The sequence below is a fragment of the Phyllopteryx taeniolatus genome, chromosome 16 (genome assembly GCF_024500385.1).
Source record: "Phyllopteryx taeniolatus isolate TA_2022b chromosome 16, UOR_Ptae_1.2, whole genome shotgun sequence".
NCBI lineage: Eukaryota > Metazoa > Chordata > Actinopteri > Syngnathiformes > Syngnathidae > Phyllopteryx > Phyllopteryx taeniolatus.
This window is the reverse complement of record NC_084517.1, coordinates 6,443,396-6,460,608: the sequence shown is the minus strand read 5'-3', so window position 1 is coordinate 6,460,608 and position 17,213 is coordinate 6,443,396. Positions and strand designations below refer to the sequence as shown.

The 17,213-nt window shown below is 43.0% G+C and overlaps 2 protein-coding genes across 3 annotated transcripts; both read left to right on the top strand.

Moving 5' to 3' along the window:
- The first annotated feature begins 94 nt into the window (after positions 1–94).
- aldh16a1 (aldehyde dehydrogenase 16 family, member A1) lies at positions 95–12,930 on the top strand. Of its 2 annotated transcripts, XM_061748539.1 has the most exons (17): positions 95–327; positions 1,313–1,412; positions 2,722–2,848; positions 2,987–3,144; positions 4,312–4,389; positions 4,487–4,674; positions 4,763–4,921; positions 4,998–5,156; positions 6,805–6,958; positions 7,052–7,127; positions 7,734–7,839; positions 8,027–8,151; positions 8,242–8,412; positions 9,386–9,590; positions 9,718–9,903; positions 10,891–11,016; positions 11,279–12,930. In XM_061748539.1, exons 1-17 carry the CDS (start codon positions 238–240, stop codon positions 11,450–11,452), a joined length of 2,382 nt encoding a protein of 793 aa, XP_061604523.1. In that variant the 5' UTR covers positions 95–237; the 3' UTR covers positions 11,453–12,930. The 2 variants fall into 2 exon arrangements, with proteins under 2 accessions (XP_061604523.1, XP_061604524.1); XM_061748540.1 differs by lacking the exons at positions 95–327; positions 1,313–1,412; positions 2,722–2,848; positions 2,987–3,144 and adding an exon at positions 3,509–3,551.
- Positions 12,931–15,472: 2,542 nt separating this feature from the next.
- Positions 15,473–16,903, top strand: LOC133466297 (ferritin, middle subunit). Its single transcript, XM_061749853.1, has 4 exons — positions 15,473–15,743; positions 16,120–16,266; positions 16,349–16,474; positions 16,574–16,903. Exons 1-4 carry the CDS (start codon positions 15,642–15,644, stop codon positions 16,727–16,729), a joined length of 531 nt encoding a protein of 176 aa, XP_061605837.1. The 5' UTR covers positions 15,473–15,641; the 3' UTR covers positions 16,730–16,903.
- The last annotated feature ends 310 nt before the right edge of the window (positions 16,904–17,213 follow it).

Genomic DNA, 17,213 nt, shown 5'->3' with positions numbered 1-17,213 from the left:
AGGATTTCATACGGCAAATGTTCTGTACAAACGATTGTGGTCGAAGCCGGAAGTTACGAGTCACATCAAGTTGTAAGTCGGTGGCTTTGACAGGTAGCACGTTCGCCTTGACGTGTTGTCGTTTATTTCCTGTTCTAGCTGGCGGCATCGTTAGTACTTTCATGCAAAGATTGCGATCTTAAAAAGCGAATTAACCGGCAAAGTGGTGATTTTCTCTTCGATATAGCTGTGACTATTATGGCGGGTGCCACCATAAAGACTGTACACGCTATTTTTCAGAGCATGGAGTACGGACCAGCCGCAACTTGCAGCACTGCCACTGCACAGGTACAATGATTTGCAGGAAAAAAAAAAAAAGACAACGATTTGTGCGGTTGCTACTGTTCTTCATTTCCTCTCTTAGCATGTTTCATGGCTCTATTACTGCTCTCTCTTAAGTATTGCAAGCCGGTGTTTCGACCCTTGCACCCATGTCAAGTTCATTCACTCCTGGCTGACTGTAACTCACAAGGCAAACATGTGACTGAACTGTACAATAACCTTGTACTGAATTGTCACGTGGAGGGAAGACTTAAGAGACACTTTCGCCATCAAACTAGACTGAAAGCGTGAGTGGTTGATTTTTGTTCTTTGTCCTCAGTCTGTAGTTTACAGTCTGCCCAGCGTTGGTGGCTACGTCACAACTCATAAAATGTCGACTCCTAATTGATTATTTATTTAGGTTGCTCTCTTTAGAGTCTCATTTATGGAAGGAATACAGTATTTTTTCCCCCATCATAATCGTGCACAACTCAACTGACAAAAGCCAGAAATCTTTTAGAGAAGGGAAATAAAAATAAACAACTGAGATAATGTGGTTGAACAGGTGTGCAAACCCTCATAAGTGTGATGTGACTGTTCCATTCATTCATTTTCCGTATCGTCATGAGTGTCGCGGGCATGCTGGAGCCTATGCCAGCTATCTTCGGGCGAGTGGCGGGGTACACCCTGAACCGGTTGCCAGCCAATCGCGGGGCACATACAAACAAACAACCATTCGCACTCACATTCACACCTATGGGCAATTTAGAGTCATCAATTAACCTACCGTGCATGTTTTTGGGACGTGGGACAAAACCCACGTAGGCACGGGGAGAACATGCAAATTCCACACAGGCGGGGCCGGGGATTTGAACCCAGTCCTCAGAACTGTGAGGCAGATGTGCTAAACAGTCGTCCACCGTGCCGCCAGAATGAGTCAATCGCGTTCAAATGGGTGTGTAGACTTTTTTTTTTTAATATCCACTATGTGTCTTACCTGTGTTCTCTTTAGGCCTGGCTGGATAATCATTCCCGCTCGCTGGGTCTTTTTATTGATGGCAAGTTTGTCCACCCGTCAGACAGACAGACTCGCTCCCTGATGGACTCGAAAGGTGAGAAAGTTGTAAAATGTCTGTACACCAGTGTTTATTCGAAGTGACCTCTTTTCATGCCTCGATCGCTTTGTGCGAGGAGTTGCTTTTATTTACCTAGGACAGTTCAATCGAGCAAATGCCACATTGAACCTTTGAAAAATAAAAAGAATCATTTCAATGATAGTTACTTTGAAATGGATTTCAATTGTGATGGATCAAGCGGAAACTGAGAGGAACAGGATGAATCAAGGAAATGAAAAAACCAAAACTTATTTGCCGATACTATTGGGGGGCATATAAGAGCAAATGGTCCCACACGGCGGGAAACTTTTGTTCTTTTGGACTCTGTATCGCAATGGCTTGAAGGGAAGAATTGTGCTTGAAAAGATCAGTGATTGTTTTGGCAGAGACGCATCCCGTTGACAGGTGCGCTTCCTTATAAACACGGTTTGGTGAGGCGTCAGGCAGTGACAGCTACGAGCGGTACCGCGGCCGCATCAGTCACGTGACTTTCTTAAAGTGGCGTTTCGTCCTATGACCTCGGCACATGCGCCGACGCATTGGTGTTGCCGGACCTATCGCTACTCAGAAGTTTTACCATCTTTACATGACAATTGTGACGGCTTTGTTGATTTGAGTTTACATTGTCGCAAAATCCGCGCAGGTAGCTTTTATAACAATTTGGGGGAGAAATCTGCCTTTCAATCAAAATAAGACTTGAATGTGTTACTCACAGCCAAAGTCGTAAGTCGTAAGAGTTGTGTCACGCAGTTCATTCTGCGCTTTCCGGGACTAAGGAGTATATGCAAATAGATTAATTTAGCACACAATGTGATTTATCAAAATCTGATACTTGGGAGGGCTGATTTTGCATCTTTGATTCTGTTTTGTAAACGTTGGTCTGTCGTCCACTTTACACTTCCAATTACATCACTTCCAAATTCATTTTGCACTTGCAGTGCTCTCCTACATTTTCCATGGTGAAAAACATTAGCGCTCCCTCCCGCGTGACCATGTAATAGCGCCCGCTATTTGCAATCTTAGTAAATCATGTCTTCCAGCGCCGCCGGTCGTTTACAGTGTCTCGTTCCTTTTTGTTGACTTTCTTGGTAGGTTACACTGTCGTGCTGATTAAGTCACACAGCGTTTACATTTCCAACGCGGGATCAGAGTATACCATAAAAAAAACTACCATTGGGTGGCAGCGTATCTTAGTTTAAAGCTGAATTGATCAAAATTAGGCCGTAATGTAAGAACAGCCGCACTTGAGACCAATTCAATTGTGTGCCGAGGAAGCTGATGATTTCAATCTGTGCCTGTTGTTTAGGTGGTCTCGTGTGCAGCACGGTGTGTGCCACGCAGGCTGATATTTCATACTGCGTAACCTCTGCCATCAAGGGCTTTGAGGCCTGGAGTGGCCTGTCTTGCTACCAGAGGTCCCAAATGCTGCAAAGGTACATGACGGGATACATCAGGGAACCTCAACAGGGTTAAGGAACATTGCTCTAATGCTTAAAAATACTGTTTTTGTGCATGTTTGTCACCCTTTACTCTTCCGATGACGCGTGTGGATGTGTGTTACCCGTCCTCAGGTTGGCGAGCGCTCTTGGGCAGCATGGTCGGAGTTTTTCCGAGCTGTGCGACCTGTGTCGAGTCTCGTGCTCCTCCGCTACCCTTGTCAGAATGTTGCAGTACTACAGCAGCTGGGCTCAGCTCAGAGACACTCTCATCGCAAACTGGATGCCACTGGGTGGGTGAGCTGGGCCATTTGGTCTGTAGAGGTTTCTTATCAACTCTTGGTTATTATTGTTCTACACCAAAGCAGGAATATTGGACCTAAGATTGGATGGATGATTGTGTTCAAAGGTGAAGTCGTGTTCTATTTTCAGCTCTTCAAAATTCAACGGAGACATGTTATGTATGCATTTTTTCCACAATTTACAACAATTCACAGGTGTTTTAATAACATGGTTGTAAAATGCTGTAGTCATAATACACTACACACACGCACCCCGTTTTTTTCTCTGATTGATATTAGACAGTTTATAGTTCTCCTGCAAGTGGGCGTCTGTTTACGCAGACTTGTATACTTCTAGGCCAAAGGGGAGGCCGGCTTTTGACCGGGGCAGATGAGCATTGAGCAAGAACAAGAAACAAGTGAGCACGCAAAAAGACACCCCGAAAATATTTATGGAGGCAGCACTCGACAATACACTGTGTGTATGTAGCGCACGGACCCCACCGCCCCCGCAGTGACAATGTCACCGTGCAGTCAAGTATGTGCCACTCATCGGAAGCTAACGCTAATATGTGCATCCGACAAAGTGCAATGCAACTCAAAGCCAAACGGATGTCAGGGCTGTGGTACTCGTGAGGAACGTGGGTGCTTCTGCATGATGATTGTGCTGGCTAGTGTTTCATCCAGTGTAGTCCACGGCACTTCGGCGTCACTGTCTCGTCACCCAGCCTTGCTGATCATGCCGTGGGTGGAGAAACCCGGGGTGGTTGTTAAGTAAGAACGGTGACATAAAAATAGGGCATCGCTGTGACTTAACAGTGGGACGAAAGTGGAGAATTGCTCGGTCTTAGACACATTTTAGAAATAGGCAGATAATGAAACATTACTCGGTTGTTTAATTTCACATTTGATGGGGGAGATCGAAGCCATTTTCCAAAAAAATAACATTTCACCTTTAAGAAACTAGCGAGGATGTGTGTCACAACATGGTTAAGATGGGCGCTTGAAAATGCTTGGGGAAGATGGGGTTCAACGTACTGTACTTTAAAACAACAAAAGTCTTGTGTTTGGAGTTTCTTCCTGTTGCGACTTTCAGCCAGTTCTCACAGCTCAATGGGACAACACTCTGTCGCATGAGACCGTCAGCTACTTTTTGACTTTGTTCTTTCTGTTTCACAGGTGTGGTTTTAGTCGTCGTCTCTGACGACTGCAGTCTCTACTCCCTGATGCTCAAAGTCTTACCAGCGTTAGCCATGGGTAAACAACTCATTCCAGTTACATTGTTACATATGTGATAACATCACATTCAAATATGTTGCTGAGTGATGACGAAATAAATATGCTTCCTCTTTAGGCAACTCTGTCATACTCGTCCCCGGTCAAAGCACCGCCCCTGCGGCACTTTTATTGGCTCAGCTTTTTGTGGGCGCAAGGCTTCCTGCGGGGGCCCTCAGTGTTTTAACTGGCAGTGACATGTCAATGGCTGCTGATGTGGCCCAGAATGCCAGCATCAGCTACGTCACCTACAGCGGCAGCAAGGAGGTGCACATGTATAAAAAGGACCTAACAGCACTGAGGATACTGAAATAATCCAAGTATGTTTGTTTTTGTTTTGGTAAAACGGCCTCAGGATGGTGTGAAGCTGTGTAAAGCTACAGCAGGGATGGGTGTTCCGGTCTCTGTAACCCAAAACATTGGCACAACGTGCCCTATCATCATTTTCGAGTCTGCCGACATCAACAGCGCCGTGGATGACGTGTTGGAGACTGCGTTCAAGAAGAACAAAGAAGTGAGTTAAGTATTCACAGTGTTTGCTAGTCTTTGATGCTCGTTGGTTTAACCATCTTCTTTCTTCCTTATGGCAGGTGCATTGGGTGCTGTGTGTGCAGGAGAGCGTGCTGGACAGCGTGATGGCCCGTCTAAGGCTGCGCATGGCAGGCTTGAAATGTGTGGCGCTTCCCAGCGATGGGGCCAGGGTGCTTGTGGACACTGCAGTGCAGGATGCGCAAAACAAGGGGGCAATGGTTAGTCAGAAAAGAATCGCATCCCTTTTCCCACTGCCTTCTCAGCAGATTTCTGCCTTTCAGACAGAACTTGCAGAAGCTGCAATTGCATTCAGATTATGAGATGTGCGGTGATGTCAGCGCCAGCATCTGGGACAGCGACAACCGCTTCCAGCACTTAAGGCCCATGGGCGGCGAGTTTCACCCGTTAATCTTGACACTCTGAATGCAGCTTGCCATTGTTCATTCATGGGTGAACAACCTGCAGTTGTACCTCACACACATGACAGCAAGGATGAAAAAGCCGTCTTGGATGACCAATGTAAAAGGGCCTACTGAGGGCTGTGCTCTGCTGAGCTATGTTTTGGCTGAGTGGATTCAACAAAAAAGTATCAGTAGACACTTTGTTTTGCTTTTGCTTCGATCGGATATTTCATTGGCAGGTGCAGGGCGTCGCAACGTCGCAGTTGAGGCCAATCAAATAGGCCACGTCGTACCCATGAGCTTTCACAACAAAAGCAAACGTTTCCGGGTACGAAGCGAGATCTCGCCGGCAAGCTGTTGAAGGTGTTTCGTGGGAGTGCTTCTGCTTCTGACAGGCATGCAGGGTTAGGGTTATGACCTCATTTCCAAAATGGTTGACTGGACGAGGACAGGCTTAAACAAACCTTTTTAAAAACACACCTTCAAATAATTACTTCAACTCCAGAATGAAAAATGGAGCTTTATTTTGATTACAAGTAGATAAAGTTAGATTTGGCTCATTACTTTTTTGACTACCCCTTGTACATTTCCCATTTCGTGGTGTGATGCGTGGAGCGTCGCTGTCGCCCAAGGACACGAGTGCAGTCAATGAATCGGGCGATCGTTGCCAAGAGTCTCTCAAATATCCACATTCTCCTTTATTTCTCGCCCATTTCCTCTCGTTGTATTATTATAATATAGCTACTGTGTCCAGGGCAATCCGCTTCTTCCTTGACAATTGCACCATGTTGTCTGTGGTTCAATGAAAAATAATAGCATACGGAATATGCGGTGCCTGAAAATGTTGTTTCCCGACAATGCAGTTTTTTCCAATGTAGCGAGTTGGTTATACGTGCGAGGGTCACTCGCCTGAGGTGCAGGTCTGAGTCGCAGAGTGTATTTTTTGTCAGGTTCGGTCGGGCTTTGAGGAAAAACTCTGAAGAGAAAAGAAGTTAAGGTAATGAAAATAAAAAGAATTGGTTCCAAAGCCGAAGTGGCGCTATGGCTGCTGAATGAGTTGATATCTGAATTGTTCTATCTTTGAACTTTTGACGAATAGAACATTTTGAGATGGAGATTGCATTTTTTCCCCCTTTATTTATTTATTGTTTTCAAATAACACTTTTTTGCCATATATCCTAGTGAGGATAAGCTGTCTGTATGACATGACAGCAGAAAATTATGAAAATGATCTTTTGAAAAATAATGCCCCTGTGGTCCCATGTCATGCCTTTAATTCCATTTGAATCATTATTTTTTAAACTTGTCCCGCCACAACAGGAACAGCATATCAGAGACTAGAGAGACACGAGGCGTGACCGGAGAGAGTGCAATCATTTGCTGTACACTAATGTAGTATGTGGCGAGCTTCATAAATTTGTAATAATTTCATAACAACAGTTTGTAACAATTTTTGGCCCCTCAGTTGTTGCAGTCCTGTGCTGTCCCTTCCGGTACACGGTACCCTCCTACGGTGTTATGCGGCGCGGCCCCCTCCTCGCCATGTGTGGTCACGCCCTCTCCTGGGCCACTGCTTCCTCTTATGACCTTCAGAAGTAACACGGAGGCAGTGACTCTGGGTAAAGATTCCTCTTTGGGTGTAGGTAGATGTGTCAAAATGGCATTTAGAAATGTTTGCTTTGAGCCACCCTAACATTGCGCGTTGTACACAGGGAATCACAGTCCACATGGCCAAGCAGCATGTGTCTGGACTGAAGACCTCACTCTGGCTTTGGAGACATCCAAGAGGCACGCACATTCACACAGCTGCACTTTTCCTTTGGTCTTTGCCTTCTTACTAGCTCCGTCCACCGAGGAATTGTTTGGTTTCTTTTTTTGTGTGTGACTTCCGTACAATAGTTTGCAAATATATATTTCAGCTTGGATTTTACCCAATACATTTTGATGACATCATGAAATGATTATTATTTTTTTTTAAATCATATCGTTGTCAAATTGTATCTAATTTCAAAGACATGTAATGATAGCAATTGTCATGTGTATATGACCATTTTCAGGTGTGGCAGCAATTTCAGATATATGTTCAGATATATTGAACATACATTTACTCTTTACTCATAATTTGCAGTGGCAATATTTAGACATCATTAAGCTATACAGAAAAAAAGAGAAAAAACCCCTCATTGGATTGGATTGACTCTTCTAGCTGATCTGCTCATTCATTGATGAAAAAATGTCTTGGAGGAGGTCTGCGGCCTGAAAGTGCTTGTTTCTCATAGTCCTACCTCACGAGTCTTTTTTTTTTTTTTTGGTCTCTAGGCATTTTTCTTTTTGAAATAGCAATAGTGGCACGGTATCATATTTTTCTATATTTGTTTCCCTGTCTCTCTCTAGTCTGTCTGTTGGCTCAGTGTGGGTGAACTCACACCCTCTATCTGATCCGTGTCTCCCTGTTTCTGGTCACAAAGACAGTGGCACCTGCACTGACGGAGGGCAGGAGGTTGGTTTAGTTCCTTTGGGTCACTTTTACTCCAATGATAGTTTGTTTAAGTTCCCACTCAAGGTCATACTTGCTTTAAAGCTCACAAAATCAACATTTTACCCAAGCAAAATATGCTGCAGATAGATTTGCAGTATCATTCAAATATTTGAAGCCTGAACAATGATTTTGTCTCGCTTTCTTTCAGGGTCTGTATCAGTTCCTGCGGCCGTCCTCTACATGTGTCCTTCCTCGCGCTACCCCTGTTGCTCTGGACTATGCAAAGTTTGGAACTGACGCCACCCCATTTATCATTCCGGATGAGACTGTCGGGTGTGGCGTCTTTCTTTTAAGTGCAGCTTTAAATGTCGTTATTAACACAGCATCATGAACAGATTGTGACATGCGCGTATTCCTCCTCAGCACCGTCAAGTCCTTTGCACAGTTTATTGCTGGCAAGGCATGCAAATCGGAGTGTGGCGCTAGTGTGGTGGTGCGTTCTCAAGGGGGCGGCAGCGTGTTAGGCTACTGTCCTGATGGAGGCCAGAAAGATGTCCGGAATGCTGTGGAGGCAGCTATCAAAGTTCAGCCTGGGTGAGATATACTTTTCATACAGGCACAGCTTAATAAGTTAGAATATTGTACAATAGTTCCTTTATCGCAGTAGTTCCCATTCAAAGGTGAAAGTCGTACGGAAAATACTTTTGGGAATGCCTATTGCTACCTAATGGAGATTGAATTTTGGGTTTCCGTAGCTCTAAGTTACAATCAACAAAATGACATGAAATACAATAACATTTTTCACTCTTTATGTAGTGAATCTTTATAATGATTTTCCATTTTTTAATCAAACTACTGAAATAGAGCTTTACACCTTCTTCGAATGTATTGATTGGTTAAGAGGCAGCAGCACCACATGATAGTGTTGTCTTGATTGATTTATTGTTCACTGAGCGGAGCCTCCCGTTTGAGAGAGGTTAACGGGACAGTGGAAATTGTTATTCCGTAGAGACGCAAAAGGCCAAACCTGCATAGAGTTCAGCTTGTTATTGGCATATTCCGTAACCTTTTTGGCAGTTTGGCTTTATTATGAGTTGACATGATGACTCTTAGGGAATATCTAAAAACAGCTACATTGGCAGCTTGTTTACACTGGAATCGACGATCAAAACGAAACGCAGCGTTGACCCACCTTGTTGAGCCAAGGCCGATTATATTACAGGAAAACAATCTTACAGCACGCCAATAACCAAAATATGTACAGTATTTATTTATTTTTAATGAATGGCAACAGGTGGAAACACAGGTTAGGTAATTGTACTTTATGCCATCTCGTGGAAGAGCATTTCATTCTGCCTCTCACGATATGGTGATGCATAAATAGATGAACAAAGTTATGACATTTGTAGTAGAAAAATAATTCTCTGACCTATCAAGTGAAATGGGATCATTTCCCACAGCACACCTGATGATCTCTCAGGGCACACATGTAGCGCAGAACAGTGGTTGGGTAACGCATGCCAAGATTGAGATCTTTCTGGCTGACATTGTGACTTGTCACCTCTAGCTGGATGAAAAAGTGTCCATCTGCACGTGCCCAGTCCATTCAGTCTCTGGCCAAGGGCCTTGAAGGGAAAAGACAGGACATTGCCAAAGCAATCAGTAGCCAAACTGGTATACCTATGGAAGAGGCTGAAGTGGAGGTGGAGCTCAGCATCGCCAGGCTCCGTGACTGGGCAGCCTACTGTGACAAAGTTCACGGCGGAACTCTGGTGAAGCTTTTCATGTCATACAAACTCAGACTTTTTGAAATCTTCAAATGTGCCGATGAGTCCATTTTAAGTTTGAGATGTGCAATGCAAACATGCATTAACATGTCTCGCGGTCGCTGTCCTTCAGCCTGTACCACAGTCTGGCTCGGGACTCTCCGTCCCCGAGGCGCTGGGAGTGGTGGGCGTGGTCCTTCCTGACAAGCATCCCCTCCTCTCCATGGCAACACTTCTTGGAGCGGCCCTCGCCTCCGGTAATGCCATCATCGCGGTACCCAGTCAGGAGTATCCGCTGCCAGCGTTGGCATTCATTCAGGTGAGCGTGACGACCGTATTCTTCTGTTGGAAATGAACGATACAAAATGCGCCGATTCATGCTGGTCTCTGATTTTTGCAGCTTTTTTCTACATCAAAGATTTCAATATATACGGTGCTCGAATTACATCACACCGCAGCCACAACACTTGGACAATCCAATTTAAGAACTGCGTGAATACAATCTGCATTCATGCCTCAATGTTGTGTCAGGGATATATTACTTTATTATCTCTATTGTCACCTGCTGTAAATAGCAGATATTTGGTTCAACTTTATTTCTACCATCATCACAGTGTGTGTTTTTACAATATACTGTATATTACTGTATGTATAAAGCAACCGCACTCTTATTTGGGCTTTTGTGCACTTTTGCATGGTCATATTTTGAGAAAATCCAGAAGAACAGATGATGTCCTGTGGCTTATATTGTGGTCATTTATGACCATGTTTAGGTTTATAATTGTACTGTAATAGTTTAGAGTGGTCAACAGTGTCTTTCCAGTATATGTAAGTTATAAACACACACGAAAATACCACAGTGTTGTAAAAGGGGCCTCTTTTTCCGATGGAAGAAGAAGAATCACCGTTTATTGTCATGAACATGCAAGCATGCATTTGCAAGTCGGAACGCGATGCAGTAACCTAAGTTAACACAGCAGCTAAGTCATAATTCCCCCCCCAAATATATGAAAAATTGTATGAAAAACACTTCTCAGCCCTAGTGTAAAAAAAAAAAAAAAAAAAAAAGAATCAAATGCAAAACAGTAAGTCGGCATTGCCTTCTTGAGTTATGAGGTGACATTCTTGCGCCGCTGTGCAAACTAGTCCGTTGCGCACTGTTCATAATTTCAAAACGCTGCGTGTATGTCAGTACTGTCGTAAACCAAGGTACCCCTGTGTACGTTTGTTTCTGGGGGTCGGGGTTCACGTTTGCTTCCGAATGTTCCATTGCAGTGTGTGGTAATCGACTATGCTCTATCTCTAGGTGCTCCTGTCTTCAGATCTGCCGGCAGGCTTGGTGAACATCATTACAGGAAGAAGAGACAAGTTGACAAAGGCTTTGGCCAATCACAGTGTCATCAAGGCCATCTGGTACTGGGGCAACAGCGAGGTGAGCATTACTGTAACAAAGCTGAGTGCCTTCAAAGAGGAGGAGCTCCACAAATACAGTGGGTACGGAACGTCATTTTTCACTCTTTTTGTATATTGCAGCCGTTTGCTCAAATCATTTAAGTTAAGAATTTCAATGATTTGAACAAATGGCTGCAATATAACAATGAGTGAAAAATGGAAGGGCTTCTGAAAACTTTGCGTACCCACTTGCACATCCAGGAATAAACAATCCGTAATGTGATCCTGTTCTCTTGCTGTAGGGCTGCCAGTACCTCCAGTACACCTGCACTAAACCGTTGAAAACGTTGCACCTGTTCTGTCAGACGGACAAGGACGGTAACCATGGCAGCAGAGACTGGACTCACGCTTCCGTTCTGGAGGAGATGTGGAGAAACGCCGTCCAGTGGAAGAGTGTGTGGATTCCTACAGCTTAAAAAGTCAGAACGAAGACTGGAAGAGGAGGAAGATGGCAAAAAGACTCTTTGGCTGGGAAGTTTTACTATGCAAGGCAGGTTGAAGAATAAATCAAGATTTGAAAGTGAACTAACTAACTGCTGTAAAAAGCCTGGAGTAAAAAAAAAAAAAAAATTTTAAAAAGGGGTGGGGGCTTCACACGTAGAGTGCAGTGAACAAGTATTGGTATTAGAAAAAAAACCATCCGAATGATTCCCAAGACTTTGGAAGAATATTATATGGACTGACAAGATGAAAGTTGAGCTTTTTGGAAGCTGTGGTGTAAATGTAGCACGGCATACCAACGGTCAAACATGGTGGCGGTAGTCTGGTTTTGGGCTGCTTTTTGTCCTTCAGGACCTGGACAACTTGCTATGATTGATGGAACCGTGACTTTTGCTCTTTAAGAGAAAATCCTGAAGGAGACTGTTTCGCCATCAGTTTGTGACCTCAAGCTGAAGCGCACTTGGGTTCGCAGCAGGATCCACAACACACCAGCAAGTCCACTGCTGAATGGCTTCAAAAAACAAAATGAAAGTTTTGGAGTGGTCTTGTCAAAGTCCAGACTTGAATCTGATTGAAATGCTTAAAAAGGCCGTTCATGCTGGAAAACCCTCCATCTCTGCTGAAATCCCCAAAAATCTGCAAGGAAAAGTGGGCCAAAATCTTTCCACAGAGGAGTGAAAGAAAACGTTGTTGCCCAAGCAGTTATTAGGTTTAGGGCGCCATTACTTTTGCGCACAGGGCCAGGTAACCGAATCGTTTTTTTTTTCTTAATAAACGACATCGCCATTTAAAAACTGCATTTGAAGTTCACTTGGGTTATATTTGTCTAATATTTACATTTGTTTGATGATCTTAAACAGTAAAGTGGGGGAAACTATGCAAAAATATAAGAATTTGAGATACTTTTTCACAGCACTGTATACAATTAGCCGACGTCAATATTTGATATGAGTGATGAATTCAAATGACTGTTTTTTTCATTCTATTTTGCATTTTGTGGGCCAGCCATTGAAAGGCAAAGCCATCTGTATAACTATAGCCTCCAAAAAGTTGAAAATACTCCCCTTAAACGTGAGATCAGTATGCTGTTTAAGTGGAGGTTGATACTAGATCTGGAATCAAATGACGGCCAAAGGTATATTTTACAACAGTGACGAAAGCAGGGAGTAGACCTTTGACTGACATAACAAGCAATGACTTTTGTTATGAGGCACTGACAGAAACGGTAGTGGTACTTAAAATGAAGGCTTTGGATCGTGGTGGTATGTTTTTGTCCTTTCATAGCATCAACGATGACAGATTTTGTGTCAAATACATTACTGAAATATAATAATTGAGCCTTCTTGATGATCATGTACTTGTTTATTTTGATAACAAGTTCACATTCTGTTTTCGGGTTATGAGCCAGAGTCCTTTCTGTTTAAAAGTTAACAATTAAAAAGTGATGTCACAACATCCTTGTCTTTTTTTTCCTATTTGTAACTTTTGACATGAGCAAATGTGCGCATCAGGGTGGCTAAAATGAAATCTAGGCCTACAGTACATTTGACCACTTGCACAATCGAATAAGATCTGTTACAATAGCAAATATACTTTTACACTAAATGTACTGATTAACACAATCAGTGTTCATTGGATGTGTGTATGCTAATTGTTGTGGTTTAGAACTGCACTAAGCTCTGTTTTGCACACTACCATTTAGCTCATACACAGTATGCACGAGAATGACTATTAAGATGACTGCGTGATGCAGTGGAGTTCCACACCACTGCAAACTACTGTCATAATAAACGTAAGGGCAGGTAAAGGCCGATTTTTTCCAATCAGATCAGAATCTTTTGATTGTCACTGTAGCAATGAGACGTCCAAAAATTGAGGCTGCCTCCCACGTTCCCGAAACATGCGTGTGAGATGAATTCATTCCATTTTCCATTGGTGTGCATGTAAAGTGTGAATGCTTGCCCGCCCGCCCGTCCGTCCGTCCGTCTATGTGCTTCTCGCCCAAAGTCAACTTTAGAGCACGTGTGACGTGATACAGATTGGAAGTTTCTATTTTTCGTACTTAATACTTAAGTCTCCTGTTTTGTGTTCATTTGATTGACAAGTAATATAAGAACGTCGTCTAACAATTGACATTTTCACAAGACAATAACAAAAGCTCCAAAAACCAGATTGTGTCAAATGAGGGAACTAACACAGGTGATTGTAGCGGTCCTCCCTGTCTTGCAATGAATGCACAATTTGCAGTTGTGACTATTACTCGTCCACTCGCCACATATATCTTGTGCAATCTTTGCTTTTTGCTTTTGGCCTGAGCCTCATCAAGCGTTGAGGTCAACTTCCTGTCAAACAGCGTCCTGGTCACAAGATCCCTCCCACTCATTGCCAAAAAAGAGGAAGGACAGCTTGCACTTTCAGGATGAGCCATGACAATGACACGGCAAAATCCCGAGTTGAAGTCGGTACAAGACTTGAAGGAATGAGTCACCAACACCAACACCAACTAAGCATATAGCTGAAGAGGGTGTGGTGTGTAGACTGCTGAGTAACCGTGACTCAGCAATGGTGAGGCTCAAGTCTGGATGTTTTGGATCCTCAAGGTATTGTGTATTAAGCAAATGCGAGAAGATATGGATTCTGAAAAGTCTTCTGAATGTGAATCTGTTTTTGCTGTTGAAGGTCACATAATCATATTTGCATTTGCTCAGCAAGGGAATCAAATGTGGTCTATCTTTTAGATAGCCATGCAATCAATTCCAGTGCCACTCGTGTGCTGGTGAAAGGGCAGTCGTGTGCTTTCCGAGCTATAAACAAGCTTTGATCATTTGCTCTGTAACATTTGAAATCAGAGAATTTAAACAATAACAAGGCATCCGGAGAGTGGAAAATGTATGGGAAGTTACATATGCTTTATTGTAACTCGATTTTTGACGACAATGTGAATTTTCCACTCTAAGGTAGCGCTAAAACTATGGTACTGAGCAATACTAAATAAAAAAAAAAAAAAAAAAAGGTCAACATTATCAGCAGGTCATGTTGTTTATTGACTGTAGGCAAAATTACTTCGGTTTCTTAGTACTGTTCATAAAGATAACACAAATTCTTATTGCGTTACATTGTCTCTTTGGTTACAGTTAGAGAGCCTGTTTTTTTTTTAAATTATTATTATGAGAAAGTACTATTTGAATTCATTACAATGTGAAGGAAAACAACAGTCACAGTTAAATTAGCACAGTAATAGTAATATATTGACTCTCTTAATTGCGTTTGTCAGAACTGTAACTTTAGTTTAGTGCATGTGTTTGCATTTGTTTTGAATGTTCTATTAAAGTACATATTTTACTGTATATATTTGCTTATTGTAACTCACAAAATACTGTCAACTGTAAATCTGTTAATACACTTTTACAACTACGCAAAACGTGTCTTGGACATCTCAGGGAGCCTTATTTTATAATTTGCAAGGTTCCTAAGATGAATTGAGTTGCATTTTTCTTCGTTGTTATCAAAACTCGTGTGACATCTAAAAAGCATGTTTAAAACCTTGTCAACTTATTTCTTTGTTGTCCCTAACCCAAGAAAAGAAAATACTTTGAAGAAGGGTTTTGTTACAGGTTCATATAAATTATATTTCTGACACCAACAATTCGTGTGTGTGTGTGTGTGTACATATATATATATATATATATATATATATATATATATATATATATATATATATATATATATACACACACACACACAAAGTTATACTTGTACAGATCAATGTGCAGGACACGGCTTGCTAAGAACACTCTTACTTTTCATCGTGCATTCAAGCATTTTATTCCCGAAGACGCAAATGTAATTGCAAAAAGTATATTCGAGCTTACATGACAAACAAGTCAGGCTGACCGTTAAGTCATTGTCACGTGCTCCCGAGAGCTTCTATTGGAGGATGTGTGCATGGTGACGTCATATCCGGCACCAGGGGTATAAATAGGAGGCGCCACTGCTCTTTTAGTTCACAGCGGAAAAGACGTCTGGATGTTCTTGCTTCAACAGTGATTGAACGGAACGTCTTTCGTTTTGACTTTATAACCCTGCCGTACTAGTTAGACGACAAAGTAGCCTTTTTGTTTTTGTACTTTCTTTTGTAAGAAAAGCCAAAACACGCCAGCTAAGATGGAGTCTCAAGTGCGTCAGAACTACCACCGCGAATGCGAGGCCGCCATTAACCGAATGGTCAACATGGAGCTGTTCGCCTCCTACACCTACACTTCGATGGTAAGGAAAACACGCCGAAACCTGGGTTTTATCGTCGTTTTTACCAGTAAAGGTAGGTGGTTTGAATGTGTGGTCTTGTTCCGGCATCCGCATGCCCCTTTGTTTGCTTGCCCAAAAAAAGGCACTTCCGGTGTGCTCTTTTGGCAATTATTGAACATGCTTGATATCCAGCATAAAGGCCATGAATTAAGTCTCTCTTTGCCTCACTAAGGAAGACAATTTAGCTAACTGGTACGCAATTTTTAAAATGTTTAACTCTTGTATGGCTCTTCTGCACACGAGTAGGACAACTACGTGACCAGTGAGGCAACGCTGATTATTCGGCTTTTTCAACTATGACTCATGTAACGTGACTGTTTTTGTTGTACATCACTAGGCCTTTTACTTTGACCGAGACGATCTAGCCCTCCCAGGCTTTGCCCATTTCTTCAAGGAGAACAGCGAGGAAGAGAGGGAGCACGCCGACAAGCTGCTGTCCTTCCAGAACAAACGAGGTGGACGCATCTTCCTCCAGGACGTCAAGGTGTGCGCGTACGACACGCTTCCGCTTGACCGGATAAGCGTTGGCGCGGTTTGCTCAACTTGACCAATGTACTGTTGTGTAGAAACCAGAGCGTGATGAGTGGGGGAGCGGGCTCGAAGCCATGCAGTGTGCCTTGCAGTTGGAGAAAAATGTCAACCAGGCTCTGCTGGAACTGCACAAACTGGCCTCTGACCACGTGGACCCTCATGTAAGCGTTTTGAGGAAGCGCCACATTTTATTTTAAGAACCTGACGTGCACTCATTGGATCGTTTTCCTAATGGGTTCCTGTTGTTCTGGCGTCCACAGCTGTGCGACTTCCTGGAAAGCCATTACCTGAACGAGCAGGTGGAGGCCATTAAGAAGTTGGGCGACTACATCAGCAACCTGAGCCGCATGGATGCCCAAAACAACAAGATGGCAGAGTACCTGTTTGACAAGCACACTCTGGGCAGCAAGAGCTAAATGCTTTTTGAAAGCCTGCTGCCGCCATCTTAAGCTGAATGGGCCTCGACATTCATTCTGTACCAAGTTAACATGTTCCCCATGTTTTTGTGGTTGTGTGGAACATTGGAAATTTGTGTTCACATGCATAAGTGGCTGTTTGGCAATATTCTGAATAAAGATGTTTGAGCTGGACTTTGGCATTGCTTGGTTTCAGGCAGTTGTTTGCAAGTGTTTTTTTTATTTATTTTTTTAATTTTTTAAATAAATATAAAGACTGCTTAAAGTTAACCATTGGACTTGGCAACTAAGTCCCATAGATTTTTTTTAGTACGGTCGTACCCTACCTGTGAGCATTGCAAAGCTTACCCGAACAAATAGTTCGGCCAACTTGTCTTTGGCAAGGAGGTCAGCATTTGCAAGTTTTCGAGGTGTATGACTTGGAAGATGTGTTATACAAATGCACAACTGGTTGCTCCTTTGCTAATGAGCTTCTAGTTGCCTC

Coding starts and splice junctions, on each gene's coding strand:
- aldh16a1 (XM_061748539.1), top strand. CDS start 238: ATGGCGGGTGCCACCATAAAGACTGTACACGCTATTTTTCAGAGCATG. Junction 328..1,312: donor GCAGCACTGCCACTGCACAG/GTACAATGATTT, acceptor TGTTCTCTTTAG/GCCTGGCTGGATAATCATTC. Junction 7,840..8,026: donor GCACTGACGGAGGGCAGGAG/GTTGGTTTAGTT, acceptor GCTTTCTTTCAG/GGTCTGTATCAGTTCCTGCG.
- LOC133466297 (XM_061749853.1), top strand. CDS start 15,642: ATGGAGTCTCAAGTGCGTCAGAACTACCACCGCGAATGCGAGGCCGCC. Junction 15,744..16,119: donor CCTACACCTACACTTCGATG/GTAAGGAAAACA, acceptor GTACATCACTAG/GCCTTTTACTTTGACCGAGA. Junction 16,475..16,573: donor CTGACCACGTGGACCCTCAT/GTAAGCGTTTTG, acceptor TGGCGTCCACAG/CTGTGCGACTTCCTGGAAAG.